General features: G+C 49.1%; 5 protein-coding genes across 5 annotated transcripts; 1 reads left to right on the top strand and 4 right to left on the bottom strand.

Moving 5' to 3' along the window:
• Positions 1–204: 204 nt before the first annotated feature.
• On the bottom strand, positions 205–4646 carry N7489_008405 (uncharacterized protein; the record flags this gene model as incomplete). The annotated part of the gene is made up of 9 exons (XM_056714155.1): positions 205–1710; positions 1803–2114; positions 2186–2248; positions 2301–2544; positions 3193–3330; positions 3408–3692; positions 3746–4032; positions 4066–4493; positions 4529–4646. The coding sequence occupies 9 exons, from the start codon at positions 4644–4646 to the stop codon at positions 205–207; spliced, it is 3381 nt and encodes a 1126-aa protein (XP_056561777.1).
• Positions 4647–10647: 6001 nt separating this feature from the next.
• On the bottom strand, positions 10648–11789 carry abnA (putative extracellular endo-1,5-alpha-L-arabinase; the record flags this gene model as incomplete). The annotated part of the gene is made up of 4 exons (XM_056714154.1): positions 10648–10783; positions 10837–10922; positions 10979–11455; positions 11526–11789. 4 exons carry the CDS (start codon positions 11787–11789, stop codon positions 10648–10650), a joined length of 963 nt encoding a protein of 320 aa, XP_056561776.1.
• A 501-nt stretch (positions 11790–12290) lies between these two features.
• N7489_008403 (transcription factor domain-containing protein) lies at positions 12291–14305 on the bottom strand (the record flags this gene model as incomplete). The annotated part of the gene is made up of 2 exons (XM_056714153.1): positions 12291–13655; positions 13724–14305. 2 exons carry the CDS (start codon positions 14303–14305, stop codon positions 12291–12293), a joined length of 1947 nt encoding a protein of 648 aa, XP_056561775.1.
• Positions 14306–15244: 939 nt separating this feature from the next.
• On the bottom strand, positions 15245–17467 carry N7489_008402 (putative copper amine oxidase; the record flags this gene model as incomplete). The annotated part of the gene is made up of 4 exons (XM_056714152.1): positions 15245–15380; positions 15460–16430; positions 16491–17067; positions 17133–17467. 4 exons carry the CDS (start codon positions 17465–17467, stop codon positions 15245–15247), a joined length of 2019 nt encoding a protein of 672 aa, XP_056561774.1.
• A 471-nt stretch (positions 17468–17938) lies between these two features.
• Positions 17939–19747, top strand: N7489_008401 (uncharacterized protein; the record flags this gene model as incomplete). The annotated part of the gene is made up of 5 exons (XM_056714151.1): positions 17939–18162; positions 18220–18296; positions 18369–18647; positions 18706–18874; positions 18928–19747. 5 exons carry the CDS (start codon positions 17939–17941, stop codon positions 19745–19747), a joined length of 1569 nt encoding a protein of 522 aa, XP_056561773.1.
• Between the last annotated feature and the right edge of the window lie 1176 nt (positions 19748–20923).

Here is a 20923-nt window from a genome sequence, read left to right as displayed (position 1 = left end):
AGATGATCGGCTGGTCTACCTGGGAAGGATATAGAGACCTTTTCGAGGTGTGTAAAGCTCGCAAGGCAATACCCCTCGCGGATTATGAATACACCTATCATGTACCACAATGAACATGGGGAATAATGACCAATATCCCATTGAATTTGGCAAGAAGAAAGCAAGGATTGTATACCGAGGTATAATAGTTATCATAAACCTCCGTCAATATCTCTGTAAGTTGGACAAAAACCCTCCTAGCCCCGACCCTAGGCCTCGACGGGTGTACATAGTGTTCGCCCGACATAGCTGAAGCTGAGTATTGATGCGGTCGTTCGCTGCGAAGTCGGCCGTGCGCCTATTCGCCACAAGGCGCTCATAGTACTTCTGGGCGGGTTCGTACTCTTTAGCGTTGAAGTGTAAATTGGCCAGCAGCTCCAATGTGGCATGCGTTTCGGGATTGTCTTTGCCTTTGCGATGTTCAACCCAGTTCAAATATCGGGTCAACCAGGGGAAAGCTTCTGCAGCACGATTGTTGGTGAATAGACCTTGAGCATAGCCATTTTGCAGGGCGTACATGATGCCAATGTTGCCCACGATGTCCATTGTCAGCGGGTGACTGGGCCCAAACGCTTCTTCTGCACTGGCCAGAGCCCGGCGCAGGGTCTCTGAGGCCTCCATACTCTGCTGCATAAAGCTCTGCGCTCGGCCGTGGAGACAGAGAGCGCGAATGGCAGATGGGTGTCCATGACCCAGGGCAGTCCGAAGCTCTTGGTAGACCTGTAACAACATCTCCGCCGCTCGCTGTACATCGGGTTGGAAACGCATCACAATTAGGGTAGTTGCGTCTCCAGACTGGTTGCTAATGATATATTCCAAACCGTCCAACACAGAGGCGAATACACGAATGTGAGTTTCCCCGAGCAGACGCTTTAGGGTGTCTGTCAGCTTTTCTGCAGTCATGACGGCATTTTCTCGGCGACCTAGCGCATTGTAGGTCATTCCTAGTCGGCGCCGGGTGTCACAGGTATCCAAGTGGTCTTCGCCGATAGTCATTTGCTGACGGGCCAAGACGTTAGCGCAGACTGACTCAGCCTCTTGATACTTGCCTTGCTGACACAAGACCTCTGCAACCAAACTTTCCGTCTTCATTGTCAGAGGATGCTTTGTCCCAAAGACGCGTTGGGCATTTTCGGACACCCAATGACACCATTCATTTGCTTTCTCTAAGTAGTTGGACTCCAGTTCCACTTCAGCTAGGTTGTATGCCACTGATAGTGTACTGAAATGATCTGGACCAAGGCTGCGCAAATGCTCCTGAAAAATTTCATATTCGACGGTTCGGGCTTCGTCCCATTTAGCCCTGTTCTTGAGTTCTGCAGAACGAATAGATCGTGGGTCATTATCCAGAGGATTGAACATTATTCCTGTCACCCTTTGTGTCGAGGGAGATGGAAGACCCTGCCCCTGGTACGGCGTGCTACTATTTGAATGAAAGCGCGGTGGCACTGGCGGCGGAGATGACGCGGCATTTGGGGGCATCGATGGAATGAAGCCTTGTTCCGACAAAAACGCCTGATCGACCAATTGTTTGATGTTTCCTTTTATCAAATGGTACATAGGACCCCGAGAGCCCACCTTGCACATCTGCGAGTGATCTGCGTCGAGCTTGAGTTGGGTTTCACGTAACCCGGACAATCCAAGAACCGCAGACTCTTCATCAACCACAAGCTTTTCAATATCAGCTGCTCTGCTAGGAAGAGAAAGGATTTTTTTTGGGGGGGGGGAACTCATAAACTGATAATCAGTGGAAATCTGCTTACATGGCTGATAGATGTTGGTCCCACTCCCCCTATCTGCACCTTCTTCCCTTCGATGAAGCTAATAACACGATAATCTTCTAGTTGATGTCGGAATCGATCGGTCATTTGTCGGGTGAAAAGGGAATTGTATTCCAGACAGTCTAGAAGGTCATTGCTGGCATGGCCTTTGGAAACAAAGCGGGCAACGCGGGCTGCGATTTTCCCCAGTTCCACAGCCTTCGCGCCACGATGCGGTGTTCCGAAGAAGACGAGACCTGAAGTTGCCGAACGGATGGATGTATATTTGGGATCTTCTTTAGCATTGAGCAGTGCCTATATCATCACATCAAATAGAAACTGTTAGGAAGACGCCGTAGGGAAAAGGTGGGATATTTATATCTGACCTGCTTTATCACTAACCCTCCCAAGCTATGTCCGATGAATATCACTTTTGGTGGAATGGACCCCTATGAAAGATTAACTGGCTACTCAAATGAATATTTCCGTTATATGCTTTACCATCTGGGGGCTGCGTTCCATATCCAATAAATTCAACAGCGTATTCGCATGATCCTTGATGCTTGCCGTGGACATAGACTGTGGATGGGTGATGTTTGAATTGTATCCATAAACAAAGACACGTGCATATGGAATGTCCTCGGCCAGGAAGTCCCTCGGCCAAAACTTGCCATTGCTATGCGTCCATGTCTGGAAAGGATGATCGTTACGACCGCTTGGGTTCAGGCCATGGACGAAGACAAAACTAATGAACCTAGTCTTAGCAAAAGGTTTCATGTGTATCGGAGCTTAGTATGCATACTCAACCTTGTGCGATTCAAGAGGAGAGAACACCTCCTGCAGGAAGGGAAACTCATACTCCTCCGTATCCTAGACTTTGTTTAGAGTCGTGCCTGGCCATAGGTATGCAGAGACAGAAACCAAGTCTTACCATTCTCGATACTCAAGCGCTGCCGTGGAAGAGGTATTCGAGTAGCAAAGGGTCAACAAAACGGCATCCGGTTTCACAAAAGAACACAATTCAAGAGAAGAGAACAGAGAGAAGTGGGATGAAAACAACACGAAGCTGACGGGCTGAACATGTGACGACTCGCCTGATAGGTAGTGCTTGGCGTGAAATGAATAGATAAACAGTTGCAGGTAATCGACCTCGGAATGGAATCACCTTAGGTCCAGACCAATTACATCGAAAGATCGAGTTCGGCAAAAATTGCCTAAGCTGTACGGATACTTCATGGCTTTGGCCGGGATAGAAGAAGGCCCTGTCAGCGGGGTTATCCGGCGCGATGAATCACACCTGGGCACACGCATGGTATTGGTGAGGTATTTCGAGGCTTTTTTGAGGCGTCTTCGGGGCTTGGTAATGATGGTAAGGAGGGAATATCCTTCTTACGCCCGATCTTCATCTCGCTCAGCTCCCTCTTCCTTCGACGTGAGGTTTTGTAAACATGGGGCATGAAACAGGCTTCCGCGCCATGCTCCATGTGCAGTCCGTGATGCGACCAACATCCACAACAACATCACAGCGCCACTTAAGGTCTTTAGATGTAAAGTTAGTAAGTGCCATTTACTCATAGAGTAGAAAGAGGGAAGGAATGATGAACATACGGTGCCGAGGACTTTGAAAAACATGATATCCATTTCGAGACCCACTCCATAATGTTCGCGGCATACACCCCAAGTGGGAATGTAAACCCCCACCAGCCCATATTAAACGGAAATGGTGAGGTATGCAGAACGGTAGCTAGGGCAAACACGAGCCAAATCAAGCCGAAGCCCCACATTAGGAGGGATATGAAAACACCCATCACATATGCCGTCTGGCCTGAGATAGGGTCCAGGAACTGTGAATCCTGCAACAACACCCGTGCCACTTTCCCAATATAAAGGATACTAGCAGTGTATTAGCCAGAGTCTCGGGGCTCCCAGGGGTATGATATGCCTACCCGAACCCACCAAAGCCAAGAGGCCCCAGGGGTAGAAAGCAACTCACAATCAGTTCCCTCGGTGGAAGCTTGTGCACTGCTAGTCGCTGATAATAGATCACCAATACCGCAATGGCCAACGGAGTGCCCATACTCCAGAGAATGAATGAGACGAGGAGTGTGCCCAGCGCATGTTGTTTGTCAGGTAAGATAGGAGCAATCTGTGCGCCAGCACCAGCTGCCACAATAGTTGCTGCGATTGGCAATAATTGAACTGCAGTGATCCGATCTAGGGAAGTGACATATCGCTGAGATATTCTAATCGGATGTCAGTGTCTTACAACATCGGTTATATATATATATATATATATATATATATGGACATCGGTTTGTGCAGGAGTGTAGACCGACAAAATGAAGGACAAAGACAGAGTCACAGAAGCCGCAGCTGCCACGTCTATCATCCATAAAACCCACGCAAGTGTCTTGGCCCATTCGCCCCAGATTGGCACGCAAATGGACACCCACCCCTCAATGAGTGTGGCAAAGCGCATCGGTATTGTCGCCAAAAAAAGCGAATTGGTTGGGTCTTGGATCATCACATGCCATATTTCAGGATATAAGGTGTATCGAAGAACGGAGGTGATGAAAGCTAGAGTGAATAACGCGATATTGAGTAGGAAGAAGATAATCGACAAGTAATAGAGCACTGGAGTATCGAAAGGGATCGATGTCATCAAAACCGAAACAATGCCAGTTCCCATAGTCACTGCAAACCATCTATATGCTTTTATCAGCATAAACCAGTACCTAGATAGTCTTTGGGGAGGAAGACCATACGATGGCGCCGCACGATGCGTCTCCATCCTGCGCTGTACTTCACCAGACGTTTGTTGCGGAGTAGCTTGGATGAGTTTGCCATAGGGAATAAAATTCGCCAAATGCTAAGAATAATCTTGAGAGAAACAGATGCATTTTGTAGATCAACGCCGGCACCAGTCGGCCAAGTGCGGAAGTCGCCGAGGTGCGTAGAATTATCTTCTTACTACTCGCACCCATGTGTATGTTAGTGAGTGCTCTAAAAACGTGTTGAACCCAAAACTCAAGTCTAGGATGAGTTGTCCTAAATGTTGTCGGCGTGGGCCGTATTGTAAAAATGTAGGGTCCAATCAATGGTGTTCAACTCTCTGTATTGCTGTATCGACTTTCCTAACAATTTATATGGACCGTCGATTACTAATCTAAAATTACAAAATGCATAGGATCAATGGATCCTCCGGTATGCCGGTATGCCAATGCATCTACTCCGACACACCCCCTCAGCGGTCCCAGTATGCATACTGAGATCGCTGCAATTCATACATTGGCATGCTGCATGATCCATTCTCTTCCTCAATTCCTAGGCTATAAGATAGCCTATATCAACCATCCGAAGCAGTCGTACAAAGTTCTCATGCTTCTGTCTGGATAGCAGCTTTGTGAGGCCATCGGCAACCATGCTCGCCGTCGCCACCCAGCGTACCATGATACGTCCTTCTCTGACTTCCTGTCTCAGCCAGTGGTGGTGTATATCCACATGTCGTAGCTTCGTTTCGAAGGCTACATCCTCGCTTGTCAAGAGGCTGATCGTCCTCTCATTATCACAGTCAATGGTTAGGTGGTGAGATGGGGTAAAAGCTAGGTTGTTAAGCAACCTCCGCCACCATTGAACTTGCTTCCCGGTCTCGGATAGGCCTAGCAGTTCTGCTTCCGTGGTTGACGTTGTCACAGTGGGTTGCTTGCTGGCTTTCCAGTCGACTGGACCGCCGTATGCCTGGCAGATATATCCAGCTGAACTCCTTCTGTCAGGGTGGTCCCCGTACGAAGCATCGCTTGCAAATTGTACCGAGTTCATTCCTGTACCAGCTGCGCTATATTCGATAGCCAGATTCCGGGTAGTGTAGAGATAAGTGATGACTCGATCAGCTGCCTGCTGGTGCTGGGGACCGGGATTTGTGAGGAATTGCGCAAGCCGAGCGGTGGCTTTTGCAGCGTCCGGTCTGGTAATTGTAGTGGCATATCCTGCAGATCCAACCTTCTGCTGGTATAAATGGATCTCTCTCGGCGTAGCCGTACCTTGGTAGGGTGTCAATTCGTCAACTGGCAGTGGTGTATAGACTGGTGGACGGTCTGTCAGATTGTACCGGGTAGCAATGCTCATCACATAGCTATCCTGACAGAGCCAAAGCTTCTTCTCCTGTCTGTCTCGGACGATCCGGATATTAAGAAACCATGCCGCTTCTCCATGGTCTGTCAGCTCCCAGTGTGCTTCTAGATCTCGCTCCAGCTGCTGTGCTTGTGCTTTAGCAGTACTGTGACTGGCGATCAGGATATCGTCCACATAGAAGAAGACCAGCAAGCCTTGTCCCATAAAGACGCAGGGGTCTTCCGGCATCTGTTGTAACCCTAGCTTACGTAGTACACTCGCTGCTTCTCGCTGCCATAGCCTCGGTGAGATCCGCAGACCGTACAAAGCACGGCGTAGCTTCCAGCACTTGCCTGGGGTCTGGAAACCTTCTGGCATATAGGTGTACGTCTCCTTCACATCTAGCTTGCTATTTAGGAATGCAGTGACAGCATCCCGCTGTCGCAAATCCAGATCAAAAGCAGCCACTAGTGCGAAGATCATCCTTGCTGTCCTTGCTGCTAATGTAGCAGCCCTTTTCTCTTCGTGAGAAATGGTTTCAAGATCTCCTCGTACGCAGATACGAGCCTTCAGTTTTAGCAGGTAACCGTCCTGGTCAAATTTGTACGAGAACACCCATAGTAGAGGGAGGATCTGCTTCCCTCTGTCCCTTGGTCTGTTGATGATTTCAAATGTCTCCTTTTCAGATAGCGAATTGATCTCTTTCCTCATTGCTGCGAGGAAGCCTTCCTGAAATGGGTGATTCATAACATCCTTCCAACGCTTCGGCGGTGGAGGAAGATCATCTCGATGACGACGACTGTCCGGTTTCTCTGCGTATAAACCAGCGGCAAAGGCATGAAGCAGAGCCGGGGGCTCTTCGTCCCGTACTGTAGTGGTTGTTGCATATGCAAAATCATCATCTCTTCTCGCTCTGCGTGTTCGTCTTCCACTTAGTATGTTGCCGGTGTCAATGTCACTAACTATCTCTCTGCTTGGTGCTAGTAGCTCGGACTGTAGCTGCCTTTCTAGCTCGTCTTCTACCGGATCAGGAGTAGGTTTGTATTCGTACTGGGTCTGGTCTTGATGCGCTGGATCTTCTTGATCAGCCTGTATATCCACCCCCTGACCAGAGCCAGTATTCGCTTCTTCTTCCTGCGGCGGGGTGATCGGCAATGGTGGTAGATCCTGATCCTCCGGAAATGCACCTGGTGGTGCTGTACGCGCCGGTGGATGACCAGGTGTTGGCCAGTATGCTTCTTCTCTCACCCCCTGACTTGGGGTAGTCTCTCTTGGAGCACTTGCCTTACCAGTAGCTTCTTGAATCACTTCCTGAGACGTATCTTGCACTTGTTGAGGATTCTCCTGTGCTTGCTGAGGATTAATGTGCTGGGGATCATGCTGCTGGGGATCATCCCGATCCTGTATGCCCTGACTTTCCTCCATCGTACTAGTTTGTTGACCAGTGATTTCATAGTTGATCACCTTGGTGATCTCTTCAGTAGTGAGTTCTTGCGGTTGTCTCACTAGCGGTAGTGGAATCGGCTTATACTGGTCGTACTCAGGTGTGTACTTCCGGGTTTCATCAATGACTGCATCCCTTATATGCTTCACCTTTCCACTATGTGGAAACCAGATCTTCCAGATATTCGAGGCACGGTATCCTACCAAGAAGCCAATCTCTGCTCGAGGGTGCATCTTATCAGACTGTACTTGATTCTCAATCCTACAGTACGCCATGCTCCCGTACAGCCTGACATTTGACAGGTTGGTCTTCGGTATCACAGGTGCAAGTTCCTTCCTGACTTCTTCCCATGGAACCACCCAGCGGTTCTCGGTAGCGATATACGACGGCGTACGATTCAATAACCATACTGCGGCGCTTGCAAATTCCGGCCATAGATCCTTAGGGAGCTTTCCTTCGAGAGCGAGCATGCGCATACGGGTGATGATCATCCCGCCAGATCTCTCAGCATACCCATTCATTTCTGAGTGTCCAGGTGGAGTATGATATACTAAGATACCGTCAGCTGTTAGGCTATACTCCGCTGCTTTGCCTGCTGCGGCTTCATTATCGTAGTGGAAAGCCTTGATCGGCAGCTTCCACTGATTCCTTGCTAGCTGTACGAACTCCTTTATCGCAAGCTGGCATTCCGGTTTGACTTCATGTGTCATGATCCAATGGAACCTCGGTCCTTCTAGATAGAAGTGAGATATCCAGCGATGTCTGTTGTACGCCGGTGGCAGTTGAATTAGATCAAAGTGCACCCTTCCAAATCGTCCAAAGGATCTTCCGACTGGCCGTCGTGATATCTGCCTCGGAGCACTTCCTGTCTTACAGATTTGACATAGAGATTGCTGCTCCGTCGACTTCTTATCTTCAAGAACGACGCCGTCTACCATACTAGCAAGCTTTGCTATAGTACGTGGTTCAACGTGGGCTAGGCGCCGATGCCATAATTCGGAGGAAGCCTTTGATTCCTGCGGCTTCACCGAGTTCCGTACGCCTGCCTGGGTGGCATATGCCTGCTGTGGAGGAGCTTCGCCAGGCTTATCAAAAAGCCAGAGGTTAAAGTGATCCCAAAAATGTACACTGACGACAGGCCTATCATTCGGATCCCGTATGCAATTCGCCTTTTGACACCAAAGGCCACCTTTCTTCCTTAGCATCGCGTATGATACTAGATTTGTATGGAATCCAGGTGAGTATAGAGCATCACTCAATGTGATCTCCATCCTTCCCTTCACCGGGTGTCTTCCTATCAGGCGAACTGTACCCCTGCCGAGCATCTTTGTGGTGCTGTCTCCAGTTGAAACTTCCATATCGTCCGGGGTGAAGTCAACAAATAAGCTCCTATCATTACAGATGTGCGTACTCGATCCAGTATCGAGAATCCATCGATCATGAAAAGAGGGCTCATCACTTTTTGCTACAGATAGCACATGCTTGCTGATCTGTACGGCTTCGTGTCTTTGGTAGGTGGTGGCAAAGCTAACCTGGTTAGCATATTCAGCCTTTGGCTGAGCTTCAGCAACCACCTTATCCACCCATTGCTTCCAGCCGAGGTCCTTTGCTAACTTCTTTTTCGCTTTCTCTAGCGTACGCTCATTGAGAGTGTATCCCCCCGGTCGAATTGCTTCATTCATGATATAGCAAGTGGCAACCTTATGCCTTGGGTGAGTGCTACCACACGGACAGCGTCTCTTCTCAAATGGGAGCTTCTCTTGCTTCCCTTCCGGCTTCGCTTCTTGGTGTCCTTGCCAGGTTGAAAATGCACCTTTTGGAGCATTGGTTGAGGTCACAGTTTGAACACCTATCTCACGATTCATCGCGCGGAATGATTCGAGAAGGTCTCGAGTATCGTACACCTTCTTGTCCATAACAATCTCCTGGTATTTCCCTTGCCACCAGATAGGGAGCACCTCTTTCACAGCGTGTAAGAAATCCCTATTTGCATCTCCATCATTGATGCCAAGGCTGACGGCTTGCTCTCTTAGTGAGTTCCACTGTTGAAGCCATTCCTCGATATCTCCTGTCGGCTTCTGCATTGCAAAGACCTTCCACTTCATACGGATTTCTTCTTCGTACGCAGTCGATCGGGCAAAGCGAGACTTTAGATACACAAGCCTATCATACGGAGTACGATATGCAACTAGAGAGAGATGGTGGATTGGATCAAGGTATGTGAGGATATATTCATTTACATCGCTCAGTCCCTTTGTCTGCTTCTCCCACCTTGTGTACTTCACTTTGTACACATCCATACGGTCTCGCCAGATCCTTCGTTCCTTCTCATCGCCTTCCTCGGGGTATTCGGGTTCCACCGGTTCTTGGAGAGGCTCGGGTCGTTTATTAGCGGGATCGGTTGTCGACGAGGTGAGGTCTGGATTACAGAGATCCCACACATTCTTTTGTACGGCATATAGCTGCACCTTTGCAAACCAGGTGAGCCACTGCGGCGAGTCCTTCAGTTTTTCGCCCTTCATGGCGGAGAGGATTGATGCTGCCTCCATTACTGGATTCAGGGGTAGCTTTGCACAGCTTCAGAATAGCTTCAGGGGTTGCGAGACACTTCTAGCAGCGGGCTAGATACTGTATTCCAACTACAGTAGTCTCATTCAGTGCGAACCGGGCTCATAACTGTCGGCGTGGGCCGTATTGTAAAAATGTAGGGTCCAATCAATGGTGTTCAACTCTCTGTATTGCTGTATCGACTTTCCTAACAATTTATATGGACCGTCGATTACTAATCTAAAATTACAAAATGCATAGGATCAATGGATCCTCCGGTATGCCGGTATGCCAATGCATCTACTCCGACAAATGTTGGATGCCTGAGGCATCATCATGTGATAGAACCTCCATGTATGATAGCTCTCTCTCCTTTCCTTCTCTCTTCCTCCTCTCCTCGTGCAAGATCGTCAATACAGACAGTGCTTTTCTCCATTCATTCCACTTCCATCCAGATTGCACCTCCATCACTAAATCAACGAATAAAGGATATAGTCTCCCTACGCCAGAAACAGATGGTTTAGCAGCAATATAATGGATTACTTGCATCACATTTGCTCACGAATACGCCACTTCAACCAAAGACACTTTATCAAAACGAATTAAGAGACTTGGTCAATCGAACGAGTTGCAACGTAACATAGAACTGGAGGAGGTAGTACAGAAAAGAGAGAGAGAGAGAGAGATAGAAATAGGGCAACCTTCTCTCCACGGACAAACTTGGCCAAAAAAACCAAGCACTAACATCTAAACCACTGGCCAGCCGCTTGAGAAATCGATCGGATTCCATCCGAAGCGTTTTTGACCATCAGCATAGCCCACAGTGGTATCAACATAGTGGTAATAAAGCACCGGGCCGAGGGTAGGATCAGTAAATACACCCCTAGAGAAAGGTTAGACCAATATTCGAGCGTATAGTCCAATTCGAGAACTTACTGTCCACCAGGACCGTAGACTGTACCATGACTTTCTAGAACAACTGTGCCTCCCCCGCTTGTACAAGCAGTACCCGCTGCATCAACCTATAAGAAAACAGTTAGCGCAAGTGTCTAAAGCAGGTAAGCATTGGGTAACATACAAAACCGCCAGTAGGTGAAGTCGATCGGCAGACCTTGATCTTGTATTCTGCTCCGCTGGCAGGGCGAGATGTGTCGTAGCCACAACAGATACCGGCAGAATAGAAGAGATAGTAGTAGCGTCCATATTTATACATGTAGGCCCCTTCCACAGCGTGGGTTCCAGCGGGGTCATATGCTAGATTGTATGACGAAGACGCGACTTTGGTGGCAGCCGAGTTCATTGGAGCCTGGTAGATATCGTGCCAAAAGGAGCCGAAATTCATATAATAGGTACCGCCATCATTGAACAAATTTCCATCAATGGCATTATATGCCTTAGAGGACGACGAGGCAATACCGGTTGCTCCACGGTCAGTCCAGGAGCCAGACTCCATGGTTGGAGATGTGGCTAGTCCAATAGCCGAATCCTGTGAGCCAAAGGTCGATACGGTGTAATAAACATGGTAAAGACCATTCACAAGCTGAGCATCGGGGGCCTAACATAGAAGTCAGTACCGAGCATGTTGATCACTTGCGGACAAGCTTCGCGGAAAGGATAATGCCTACCCATAGGTCATCATTTCCGGCGAGATCAATGGAAGATCCACCAGGTAGCATGGAGCCAATGTTAGTCCACGGGCCGTTGATAGATGAGGAGCTGGCATAAGAAATCTTGTTGCCAGTAGAGAACCGGAAATAACGATTGTCCGATGATCTTTGTATCAACGTCGGGTCGTGTACGATGCAGGCACCTGAACAACTGCCAGGGTTTGCGTACCCCTGCACGAGGACTGCGAACAGCACCGGTTTGATGATATTACCGAAATGCATCGAGGGAGATGATGTGCACGTTCAACATATTCACCAGTGGGCTGCCCATAGTGATGTATTTGTATTCATTAGTTGGCAAGGTGATACATGAATCATTGGTGGAAACCCGGACGTTTCCCCCAACAGGGCACGGACAGAGATCTTTTTCTGCAGCGAGCAAAGTCTGGATGCAACACGGAAGAGACAGAGGAAATAAACCAGGCCTATAGCGGAGAGAGGAAAATCCTTCAGGGAGAGGACCTAGTCGCGGGAATTAGAGCACCGACTGGTGGATATTGCCGAAAACTATATACGCCACCATGCAACCGAGACACGCCATGTTCCGGGGAATCCCAAGTCAAGGTCCAAGTTGTTTTTGTCACGGATGAAAGGAAGTGCAAATACTCGGAGAATGTCACGTAATGTCAAGTATAGTAATATCTTTTTAACCGAACTGAAGCCGCTCATCCTCCAAGCTTAAGCATGGGGTATTGAATCATTATGCATAACGTCCACAAATTTTCACAGCAAACCAGCCATGACTCTCGTCAAGGCCTCATCCTCAGCGTGAAAGGCGTCCAGCGCATTGGGCGACCGCGTGTCACCGGGAGGGGCCAACCCCACATCTGCTCCGGCGGCAATGTCCGAACCAGGTTGAGGGTCAAAGTAGAACCCACCTGCAATTTCAAAAAAGCTGCTCAAGTCCTCGCAGACTTTGGATTCGGATCCAGCTACGGTACCAGGTGACATTGGCCAAAAAGCGTTAGATGAGAGCTGAGGAGTAGTCGCCCCGGATGTTTGATGGAGGCTGGGGGTACAACGCGCAGCAGCAGACTCTGTCGTGGCTCCTACTGGCGTTGTATCCCAAATGCCGCTGGCTGAATACGCCTTATTTTGGGATGCAGCATGCCAATGAAGGTGAGTTGTCTCTTTCTCATCCTTAGAATCGACTTTCGAGGGATGACCTCGATGGATACATGATTGTCGGCCAGCTTCATTATCCCACCCGAGATTCAATCGAATGCGTTTCAAACTGTGAAGGACCTTTTGCAATCTCCGGGAAGTACGCGCACGTGTTGCTGAGCGACGAACCATGTCGACGGCCGTATAAAATTCTGGCCGGCAAGCATGGCTGAAACGCGCTGGCGCATGTAAAACGGCCAAGAAGAGGGCGGCGAGGGCGGATAACAGAAAATAGTTGAATGGCTCCGGGCGCTGGAAATAGATACTCGAAACCCGACTGAAATAGTCTAGCATATGAACGGTGCTCTTCGCCGTTTCGACGGCGGTAGAGGCACCAGTCACGTTGTCCGCTATCCGCTCATCACTGAGCAGATTTTGTCGATACACAAGAATTCGAAGCTGGTTCGCTTGTAGAGCAAGGAGAACCTGAAGCATCATGGCTCGATCGGTCTGCTCTGATCCAGCCGGAGAGCGCCAAGTCGGATCAAAACGTAATTCACGCGGAATGGAATGGATCCATTGCTGGACCTGAGCGTCCAAGTAAGCGCAACCATCTGAGGTGGCCGCTTGCGACCGGTTGGGCCATCCGACGATTAGGCCCCAAATCTTTGTGCTCAGGCGCGCGTGAGAAATCATGCAAGTCAGGTACGGAGTAGAGTGGCCCGGCTCAGGCAAGTTGGTGTCAATGTCGGAATCTTGAATGGCGAAGGGCAACCCCGTGCCAAAGGCACACTTGCGATCTAACACGTATATGCACCAGAACAGTCGGCTTGCCCACGTCCATTCCAGTTCCCCCGGGAAAACGCCTCCTGTCTTCTGCCACGTTTCTTGACGATGAAGACCTAGCTCCGTACTCCCTCGAACCGCCATACCGATCAAACGCCCGGCGATGACTTCGTCGTCGCGGTAAGAGTGAAAAATGGACTACCACAGTCAATACGTTTTCCTTCCGGGGGCACTATGGGAACAGAATAACGATTGGAGATACACACCAACAGGGTCAGAATGAGGATTTCTTTCATATCAACCTCGGCAATTTTCAATCGACTGGCGAAGCGATCTTCCACACTGTCGGCTAGCTGGGCGGCGCGCTCACTCCGACCGTGCGATTCGACCAATAGAGCGGTCGCCAAGAGGATCTTTAGAACCTGGACATCACGCGCAGAGAACCAATCCTGATCCGAGGCTGTCTGTGTGGACAAGACAGACAAAGCCGCCACGGTAGAGTCGTGAGAGCGGTAGAACTCGAGCACGTATGCTCGCACTTCATCCAAATCGATACATGGGTACATCACACCTACTGTGTCCTCATAGACTTGTACCAAACGCAATGTTTCATCTGCACCCAGGCTGATCAAAGGATTCCCAAGAGGAGCATTTTCGCCCCCCGATGGCGCAGGACTGGGAGCAGTTGTTGATAGGTCAAGGCCCTCACCACGATCGTCAATTGCGGCACAGTCGTCGGCTTGGTGGGATAAAGACCTTTGAGATCGAGTGAGGCCAAACTCCGCACTCGTGGGTCCGACGTACGTCGGGGACCTAGGAGCATCTAGAATACGGTGCAGGCTCCCCATGGTGGGTGGGGCTGACGAATTCGATGCTGAAGCAGGACCGGGGGTTCAAGCTCATGGACGCGGGCGGAGAGGGTCCGCATTTCCCGCCGCAGAGTCTCCAGTTGCCTTTCCACAGCCTGGAATCTGATATTGGCTCTGGATAGAATGAGTACATACCTCTTGATCAATAGATAATAGTGACTGAATGTGACTGGGAATTTGAGAGACATACCCTTCATCATTGACGTCAGGCCCTTGGATCGACGTGGTAGAAGGGCGATGGGCGTAGACACAAGGGATATGATCACGAGAACATCTGACACAGGTCGGGCCACCACTGCATTTTAGCTTTCGCCGTTTGCATTCATTGCTGAGGTGGTCAGCATCAAGCTGTGATAGTACATAAGTAGGAAACCCGAAGTGGATAAGCAGACGTACCAAGCAACTTGGGTGTATTTGGCCCTTTTTCTCCTGGACGAATCATCATCCCGCGGAGACCTCGGAGACTCCGAAACCATTGTGCAGACGGACTGATTGATAGAAATTGTCATGTCATGGCAAGGCAAGATGGAAAGGAAGAGACACCTCGGAAGGCGGAAAGATAAACCGAGATATGGCCCGTGCTTCGGATGTGCCTTGGGAGAGGATTGCGGGGATATACGTGAACATTGTACACTTTTGTACATGTCCACGGGTGTATACAAGACTTATGTTGTAGTATGGCAAGTACTTTTCTATGTTTAAGCTTCGATTTTAGATCGTTTATTCATGTTTTTATGATAATATCAAGTAAACTTGGTTTTGGATATTTAGTAGAATCCTGCAGTTTTGCATATCCATCCATGGATGGATCCATAGGGCAAATGCTTAGGTAACTATATATCTCCCCCGGGGCCGAGCTCCTTCGTAATGTAATATCACTATGTTATAACCTTTCCTCTTGTTCTATCCTCCTTCCTATTAAATGTGCGACTTTCGACAACATTCTGAGTCAGCTAACCGTGACGAAACATTCTTATTGGAAGGCACATCGAGCGATGGGTTGGCAACAAAAAAGTCCGCGGGTCGGATCATGAGCTGGAAAATCTCGACAGGCCTATTATACTGAGTCAGTATGATGCGCAAAAAAAGAAAAGAAGCAGTGGAGAAAGGAAAGAAAATTGGGACCAACATACATAACAGGCCAATCTTCTACGCGAGGATTGTGGGTAATTCCAAAGGAGTTCCAAACCACCACGTCGGTGTCAACAACGGAATCACCACGGAGAACAGCATCCGAGACACCTTCAACTTCAGTTTGACTCTGCAAAGTATAACGACCCCCGGCATAGAGTTCCCCGTCCCGATACTTCGTGACCCAAACGTGGTGTTGAGCAAATTGAGCCCGACGTGCCTGCACCGATGCAGGATCGGCCAAGAGTGTCTGAGTGGCCAGTGGAATGAACTTGTATCCCACATGGTTTCCACTGATAGGATTCCTTATGTGGGGATTGATCATCTTGATGGTCCGATTGAGCTGCGGAGCGGCATCGATCCAAGATGCACGCTCTACGGTCTGCTTGGTGACTTCATAATAGTTCCCGTTGGGGTTGGTGACCGCATTCATTGGAACTGGGTGAGATTCCTCCACGACCACCGAGTTGTTGGGGCCATCGATAGCTGGATCAATTCGTACATTGAAAATGTGCTGGTGGTTCTGAGCGAGAACACCGCCGCTCACCACATTTCCGTACTCACTAGTCTTACCAGCATCGATATTGACCACGTTCAAGATACCAGTCGCGCGTGCCTCAACTGTAATTCCGCCGGACTGATCGAATTTGTAGGCGAAGATATATTCGTAGTTGGCCAGTGTGATAATAAACTGGACAACAAGCTCCCGATTCCGAGTAACGACAGCGCGCCCGGTGCGCCAGTTGGAATGCTTCCACCCAATTCCATTGTCCTGTTCATGGAGGCAAATCACATTCGGAAGAGTCTGGGCGGTACCATCTGCCTGGGTAATAATGGCATCGAAGTATTTAATGACCCCAAGGCAGTCACAGCCGAGCGACAGGTTGTTAGCCATGTTTCCGCCACCGCCGTCGCCGAAGTCAAAGGCCTGTTTCCGGTGGAAAGGGGGTCGGGGGTCAGCGTAAGGGACGGTCTAAACAAGCGAAGCACGATTAGTTCACAGTTATGTGTTTCGGCTTAACATATCATTTACCATTTCGCTGATTGCCAGTCGGTGCATCACACTGCGGCCATCATACGAGACGTCGTGGATCGTTGCACCCTCTCGTGGATTAAAAGCGACACGGAACCGCCACTTCTGCCATTCGACCAGAGACTCGTTGGTGACTCGGAAGGATGGACCCTCAGGTTGGACCACATTCAGCGGTTTGAGATCCTTGCGAGTCCCCTCTGGCATCAGCTCGGGCACGTATTCTGAGGGCTTGCAATGACCAATTATATCCCGTTTAAATGTCTGTTCAAGTAGACCGTCACCTTTGCCGCCTGTGGCGGGTCGATCCACCCGGATGATCTCTTGTGTGTGGGCGTCCATCACAGGGATGATGGGTAAGGGGAAAGAATAGAAATTGGAGTCTTCATTTCCGGAACGTTTGTCCTGGGCGAAACAGAGGCCCTGGAAAAAGCGACGATTTTCATCGGTGTGATCCAAGCCACCATACGGCCATGGCTCAATGATGACCTCGAAGCCTTCGGGAAGATCGAATTCCGATAGCGCTTTCTGGAATAATGGTGATTTCATACATTGATCGACGAGAACATCGAATTCGCTCCTAGCAAATCGTTAGAAAACTCCGGATGTTTAAGCTTCAATTTTTTCTCTTCTTCTTTTTCTTACAGCGTCAAACTGGCATGATGCTCCTTCCCAACCACCGTGTGCTTCACTCGCGACTGTGAAACTATGTCGATTACAGATTCGTGAAATTGAGGAATGCGGTCTGTTCCGATCACATCATATTGGCACAGAGCTAGGCGCGGAGGACGTGGAGTGGTTGGGCTTAAGCGGCCGGCATGTTCAAGCGCTAGGAACTCCTGGAGCTGAGATTTGGGTGGTTCTTGTAGGAAGATCTCCCGAAAGTCGATCACGACGTTTGGGTGAGCGGCTTTGACCACATCGCGGGCCAAATTGGTCTCCTCGATGGAGAGAATACTAAGTGGGTGAGGGTAGGACATGACGTGGAAGTTATGGATTTATTGGACTTTCTGCCTGGAGTTGTCCACGACTTATATTAGTACATGCTCGGAATCTCGGAAATCTCGGAATGGAGTTCCTTTGCAATAGTGGAGATCCGGAAATGGTTCCGTGATGATAGACAATAAGAGACAATGATAGGCAACAGAAATTCCATAAAAATGCGGGGAAAAATACCAAGACATGGGGATCTCCGCATGTGAAGATAAGCAATACGAGTTTGCTTTTGGTTTCGATGTACATATGTGGGTGGCCGGTAGGATGTGCGGATCATGGCCGTGTATGAGTCTGTATTGACATTAGGACCATATCTCAAACCGCCACCCCCCAGATAACCTTATAAGAGGTACAGATAGACCTCGGAAGAATGTCCTGTCCTGTCCTACTGTATACTACCCCTGAGTTTATACCCGAAATATCTCCCATCAGCAACCCTACAAGCAGTGTGAAGTATGGATCCCACCCCAAAGGAGACTAAAGTGCCCACTTCAGAGAAAACCATCAGTGATGAAGACCAACTTGCAGCTCTTGGTCATGTCCAAGAGCTCCGTCGTGAATTCTCCTTATGGTCAATCGTTTGTCTCCAAATCTCGCTAATGGCCACCTGGGAGGCATTATCCTCGGTTGTCACGGCGGCTCTTACCAATGGCGGAGCGCCATGCTTGTTTTATAACTAGTGAGCCATTCTCGACAATACTACCATACCGGAATGCTGATTGTCTGGCCAATTTAGTCTCATCACTCTGATTGGTACAATGTTCATTGTTCTTTCGTTGGGCGAGATTGCCTCCATCTACCCTACTGCTGGCGGTACGATCAGCTACCTCTCCTTCATATATCTTCCCAGGTGATGTCCAATGTTAATGTAACTATATTCCATAGGGCAATACCACTGGGTTCATTGTCTCACGCCGGCATCGTACAAGGCCACCGCATCTTGGTTTACTGGTTGGATTTCAATCGGTGGACAGTTGGTATTTTCCGCCTCCGCAGCCTTCGCCGCGGGCTTACAGCTACAGGCACTCATCACCTTAAACCATCTGGACTCTTATACCCCAACTAGGTGGCAAGGGATGCTTTTCTACTGGCTCATATTGGCATACTCAACCGCCCTCAATGTCTGGGGTTCCAAGATCTTGCCTCACACCAATACAACAGCCGGTAAGAGAGCAATCTCCCCAAAGTTTAATAAACAAATCAGGGTCTGAATTGCGAACAGGTGTATTGCACGTCGTTGGCTTTGTCGTAATAGTCGCCGTTTTGGGAGCAATGTCCGAGAAGCACTCTGCAAGCTACGTCTTCACCGGATTCTCTAACACCAGTGGATGGGACAACGATGGGGCTTCATGGTTAGTAGGACTGCTGAGCACCGTATATCCTTTCCTCGGGTACGATTTTCTTATATTCTTGCAGTGTGCTGCACGCTAACTATTTATTCTAGATACGATGCCGCTTGCCATTTAAGCGAAGAAATGCCAAAGCCTTCCCGTAACGTACCATTGGCCATGATAGGCAGCGTCATTATCAATGGAGTGATTGGCCTAGTGTATGCGACTGTTCTACTGTTTTCCCTGGGAGATCTAGAATCCCTGCTTCAGTCCAAGACGGGATTCCCCTTTATGCAGCTCTTTTTAAACGTCACTGCCTCCGCGGCGGGCGCTTCAGTGCTAGCCCTATGCATCACCATGGTCGCGACGGCTGCCAATGCGGCATGTGTGACATCTACTAGCCGTACAGCATGGGCGTTCGCACGGGACAATGGGTTTCCAGCATCGGAATTCTTCGCAGAAGTGAGCCCCACATTGAAAGTCCCGGTGCGCATGATTCTCATGGTTGGCTTTCTCCAAATGCTCCTTGGGTTGATCTATCTCGGCAGCTCAACCGCCTTCAACGCGGTATTATCTATGGCCATTTTGGGAATGTATGCCTCGTATATTTCCCCCATTGTGGTCATGTTAATATATGGTCGACGAAGATCAGCAGCAAGTGTCCGTGGAGTTGGCTCGGGAACATTCAATCTAGGGCCGCGATGGGGGCCCGTCATCAATATCGCTGCCATCGTTTGGCTCATCATAGCCATGGTTTTCAGCACCTTCCCAACGGTGCAGCCGGTTACACCAGGAAATATGAATTATTGTGTCGTGGTGACAATGGGATGGATGTTGATTGGGGGGGCTTTATTATTATGTCCTAGGAGGAAAGAAGCGATTTACAGGTCCGGTGGTAGAGCTGGTAGAGGGCCTGTAACTAGTTACGGTTGAAACTCAGAGCGAGTATTAGTGCATCGATCATGAAGGTTGGGAATCAAGGGCTTTGACGACTCTTTCTCAACTTCGAATACTGATTCGAACCGAACATACTTTCACTGTTTCCATACTCCCCTAAGCTTTCGTGGAATGTTTATTGATCCCAGGGGCTTGACGGGCTGGGTACCCAAGAACGTAACCTGGCTGGACTCTTCGTAATATTCACTCGATTAGGAATACAATAAATATATTGTCAGGGCCTTTCAAATTAAGAGGATGCATACGTACTGATGCCCTTCAGTCATATCGAGGCGGCATTGGAAATAAACAAGCACATTCACAATACCTTGACTCTCCGGAACTCTACCCTTTCCGAATTGAAGACTTCCACCTCAATCATACAATAAGTCTCCCAAGGCCGTTGAGATATTGGATAGTATCCTAATAAAAACATACACGTAAGGAGGCTGGGGTGTAATACCTGTGCTATGGAGAGATATCTCCAAACCCAGGATACCCATCGCATTTGTTTAATGAGCAGATAAGATCAAGATCAAAGTATTAAGCGAGTGTCGACATCCTAAATATTTCTGTAACACTAAGAGTGGGTGCCATCGAAAGCCCAGTAACGATGCATGTATTCATCCACAGCTGTAGGCTGCAGAGAACACAAATTAGTGAGAGTTGGCGGTATGACAAGCTTCGCCCTGGGCGCAAACAATTGCTAGTTGACATTCGCTGGGCTGAATGATGTGGTCTGGCGAAATGGTAGATAGCTGATTTTGTAGCTCACCCTCCCCAGGGGACGAATCCGACTTGGCGGCTTGTCATATTTTTTGGCAAATATGTACTTCTCGAATCTGCAAAGCTCAGAGTATCGCCCACCAGTCCCAAGTCTCGACCAGCCATGGCTCATCCATATCCAGTGCAACGACAATAAATCGACCGATATCACGAATTCCGTCATTTTGAATTTCTAGAAGGTCTCCTTGGATCGGACGGAGCCTTCAATCCAAGGCGACTGTACGCCTCGAGTCAGAACATCCAATTCCCAGATAGTTCATGAACATCCTACACGGGAAACGGGTAGCATCGATACGAACTTATCTCGTTACGCATAGCTTGCATCCTTTATGCGAGGGCTGCTATTGCGAGACAATACCACCGGTATGTAGCGTCCCTCAGTAGAGC

Source organism: Penicillium chrysogenum (assembly GCF_028827035.1).
Source record: "Penicillium chrysogenum strain IBT 35668 chromosome Unknown utg000005l_segment0_segment0, whole genome shotgun sequence".
Lineage (NCBI taxonomy): Eukaryota > Fungi > Ascomycota > Eurotiomycetes > Eurotiales > Aspergillaceae > Penicillium > Penicillium chrysogenum.
This window is presented reverse-complemented; position numbering and strand designations above follow the sequence as displayed.